Source organism: Carcharhinus amblyrhynchos, chromosome 1 (genome assembly GCF_965287045.1).
Source record: "Carcharhinus amblyrhynchos chromosome 1, sCarAmb.v2.hapA, whole genome shotgun sequence".
NCBI lineage: Eukaryota > Metazoa > Chordata > Chondrichthyes > Carcharhiniformes > Carcharhinidae > Carcharhinus > Carcharhinus amblyrhynchos.
Genome location: NC_137324.1, coordinates 47,623,644 through 47,627,701, shown reverse-complemented (window position 1 = coordinate 47,627,701; position 4,058 = coordinate 47,623,644). Strand labels below are relative to the sequence as shown.

The 4,058-nt window shown below is 46.6% G+C and overlaps 1 protein-coding gene across 1 annotated transcript; it reads left to right on the top strand.

The window, feature by feature from the left end:
- Window positions 1-507: 507 nt before the first annotated feature.
- On the top strand, window positions 508-3,248 carry rxfp3 (relaxin family peptide receptor 3). Its single transcript, XM_080197778.1, has one exon. The coding sequence runs from the start codon at window positions 575-577 to the stop codon at window positions 1,826-1,828; it is 1,254 nt and encodes a 417-aa protein (XP_080053904.1). The 5' UTR covers window positions 508-574; the 3' UTR covers window positions 1,829-3,248.
- The last annotated feature ends 810 nt before the right edge of the window (window positions 3,249-4,058 follow it).

Genomic DNA, 4,058 nt, shown 5'->3' with positions numbered 1-4,058 from the left:
GATGCAAACGACATTTCAAATCGGGAACATCGGAGGGCAGTTTCACTCCTGGTCCTTCTTAAGTTAAGACAGCCCAGAATATAGAGACAGAGGAGCCACGGATGATGGTGTGAGTGTGAGTGATCGACTTGTCCATCCCTCGGCTAATTGAGGCCACTGGTAGCAAAGTGATGTTTGAGTTGGAGAGACGGTGTGACTATGGATCAGTCCCTCTGCACACACACACACACACACACTGGCTACAGCTTCAGCAAGGGAAGACTGAAGTTGTAAGGATGGATTTATTTTCCTCCTATTCATATAATAACGTGTAACCACTCACCCCTCCTCCCCCCCCAACGTGAGGAGGAGTAACCCAATCAGAGCTTGCAGCTCAGAGGAAGGGAGGGTGTACGCCAGCCCTGGAGCCCAGCCCCTCCTGTGCCTTGCCGGGGCAATGTGAGTAGGGGCTGAGATATAAAAGTGCCCCCTCGCTGCCTGCTTGGGGACTCTCCGTCCGGAGCCGGTTTCAATGGGAAGGGTGGAAAGGCGAGGCAAGTAGCGGCTCCTGATCGCCGGGGACGTGGAACATGGGATGGATGTCAGATTCCAGGCGGCCAACCACTCGGCTGCTCTGCAAGGAGCCATGGTAGACAGGGACAGGAAGGACACCCCACTGGAGAAACTTTCCATGTCCAACAGGACTAACCAGTCGCTGAAGTATTTGGAAGTGGATGAGCAGGGCATCATTGGAGACGGCTCTGCCGCTGTCCGGATCAGCATCTCCATTGTGTACTCGGTGGTGTGTGCTCTGGGGCTGCTCAGCAATGTGCTGGTGCTCTATCTCATGAAGAGCAGGCAAGGCTGGAAGAAATCCTCCATTAACCTGTTCGTCACCAGCTTGGCAGCCACGGATTTCCAGTTTGTCTTGACCCTGCCCTTCTGGGCGGTGGACACTGCTCTGGACTTTAGCTGGCCCTTCGGGAAGGTGATGTGCAAGATAGTCTCCTCGGTGACAGTGATGAACATGTACGCCAGCGTCTTCTTCCTGACAGCCATGAGCATTGCCAGGTACTGGTCAGTGGCCTCCGCGCTGAAGCCCAGGAAGAAATTTTCCGGTTGCTCCGCCAAGTGGATGAGCGTGTTGATCTGGCTCTCTGCCATCCTGGCCAGCATCCCCCACGCCGTCTTCTCCACCACCACCACCTACTCCAACGAGGAGTTCTGCCTGCTCAAGTTCCCAGACCAGAACGGTTCTGGCGAGTTCTGGCTGGGTCTCTACCAGATCCAGAAGGTGCTGCTGGGTTTCCTTATCCCCTTAGTCCTCATCACAGTCTGCTACCTGCTCCTCCTGCGTTACGTGACCAACAAGAAAGTCTGCAGCTCCAGCACCAACAGGAGGTCCAAGGTGACCAAATCCGTCACCATTGTGGTCCTCTCCTTCTTCCTCTGTTGGCTCCCCAACCAAGCGTTGACCTTCTGGGGCGTCCTGGTCAAACTCAACGCCCTCCAATTCACCTACGAGTACTACATCGCCCAGTCCTACATCTTCCCCATCACTGTGTGCCTGGCTCACACTAACAGCTGCCTGAACCCCATCCTGTACTGTCTGATGAGGAGGGAGTTCAGGAAGGCGCTGAAGGCTATGTTTTGGAGAATGACCTCCCCAACCATCATACACATGCGTCCCTTCACAGCCTCCACCAGACCAGAGCAGGAAGATCAGGGACGTGTCACCATCCCGGTGAACCCTGTCCAGCCAGAGATTTTGTACTGCCCCCCGGGCGTTGTCATGTGCAACGGGAGATATGACATGCTGCCCGCTAACTCTGCGGAACCCCGCTACTGAGAGGTCTCTTTCACGGGGACGCTGTGTTTTAATCTTCCTAGTGGATCGCCTGGTGCCAGTCTGCCCGGCTTTAACTCTTACATTCGGTTCAACTCTCCAATGCTTCTCACCGGTGCTGCTCGTGTTTCAATTGCTTGAACAGACAAAAGTGACCGTGGCTTAATCGTGATGCAGCTAAAATCGCAGGGAGTGAAACTTCCCGAAGTAAAAGTTGCCTTAACGGTTTAAAAAATAATGATAATCTGTTTTTTTAATTATCTACTCGGAATGAGCCGAGCAGCGGGATATCCGCGCATTCGCGATGAATTAACAGCAGAACTACCAGTCACTACAATAAACACTAATGATGTTTTGCTAGACTCTATAATACCAGCAATCAGATTGAGGACAAGTGCAGTTTCTTTAGTAAACAGCATCAAAGCCCACGAAATTAGATACTTGCGCTCTTGTTAACAAATAGTTTGCACGTTGAAAACATCGATTCCGCTTTCTTTAAACAAAATGTTTGTTTAGGTTTAAAAAAAACACGAAAGGTAATATTAGGAATTATAATTAAACAGATTCCAATTTTATGCTTGTTTTCATTCAATCTCAATAACAAATGGAACATAAATCACTTTGATTGGGCATATGGCTTAGAATAACAAAGTGTCATCGGGTGAAATAGCAGCGACAGTCTCACAGTTTTGCAAAACCCTGATATGCACAGGATCATTTTCCATTCTAATTGCAACCCGTGTCTCCCATTGCAATTTATCTTCGGTGCACCTGTCCTTTCTGTTCTGAGTCCGAGATACTTATTCCAGGCTGTCCCATCTTTTAAAATAACTTAAATAAAATACACTTTTTAAAAAATATGTAAATGTCCCCAAACCGTGGAGCTTCTGGCATAGAGATTGGGTTAAGGCGCGACATTCAATTTTATTGACCATAATATTTAGGATAACCGAATTGGGGTAACTTTGGGGCATACTGGACTGTAGATACTGTATACCAAAACTCACCTTCTGTGGACAACTCTGTCCATGAGGAGTTAACTTCTTTACTCTGAATTTGCATATAATGGTCCTTGATAAGACTTGCAGTCAACACAGCTAAGCGTTGGCTTTTTGCTGTTTCGAGGATTCCGGTACAACCCATAGGGACTAAGTTTGCGGTTTCTAATAATGACATACTTCTTGTACAGAACGTGCCGAAAGATTCAGGACGTTGTAACATACTTACTTTCATGTCTACCACTGCTGGCACTTATATTGTAAATTAAAATCGTGAAACAAAATCATTTTGGAAACATTAAGTGTAATATACCATGGTTTGTTAGTTGGAGGATTATAATGTCAAATACTTTGTTAACTTTGCATTGTTATACTACCTCGCTCAAATTGATGCAAAACAGTTTCAGATATGCATTGACACATAGTGGGTGGAATAATTCAAGAGTCAAATTGGCAATTTGACTGTGAAGGGCACGAGAATCTCCAGGATGCGCAGTCTGGGCTTCATATTGATTGGCGTAGGACTGCAGTCAAAAGTACGATTTCTCAGTTGAAGTTAGTGCTTCCTTTAATGTATTATCTATCAACATGGGACATCTTGCAAGCTGGATTTAGTGTGCCACTTTTATATTGCTATAAATAAGTTTGGGTGCATGTTGATTGTATTAGTGCCAACATAACTCCAAGGTCTGGACCCAGTCTGACATCAGAATGCAGTATGTCAAGCTATGTGAAAATAAGGTGCCCCTAGACATTCCCCCCACCCCATCCCCCAACCCCAGGTCAGGCTGCTCACAATCACCACCAGATGAACAATCAGTTCATAGCAAGCTGGAGTGAATTTGAATCCACCCACAGTCCAAAAGACCTGCTGGTTAGGTGAATTGGTCCTGCTAAATTCTCCCTCAGTGTACTCGAACAGACATCGGAGTGTGACGACTAGGGGATTTTCACAGTCTACTAATAAATAAAACACATTATTTCAATATAACCTCCTAGCCACTTAATAAACTACACTGGTTTCATGGGGGTGCAGAACAATAGCTATTCCCTTCTGCATCATTCAATTTTAAAATAAACATTGCTTGTGAATAAAAGATATTTAAAGTTTATTTATTAGTCACAAGTAGGCTTATATTCAGACTGTAATGAAGTTGCTGTGAAAATCCTCTAGTCGTCACACCCTGGCATCTGTTTGGGTACACTGAGGGGGGATTTAGCATGGCCAGTTCACC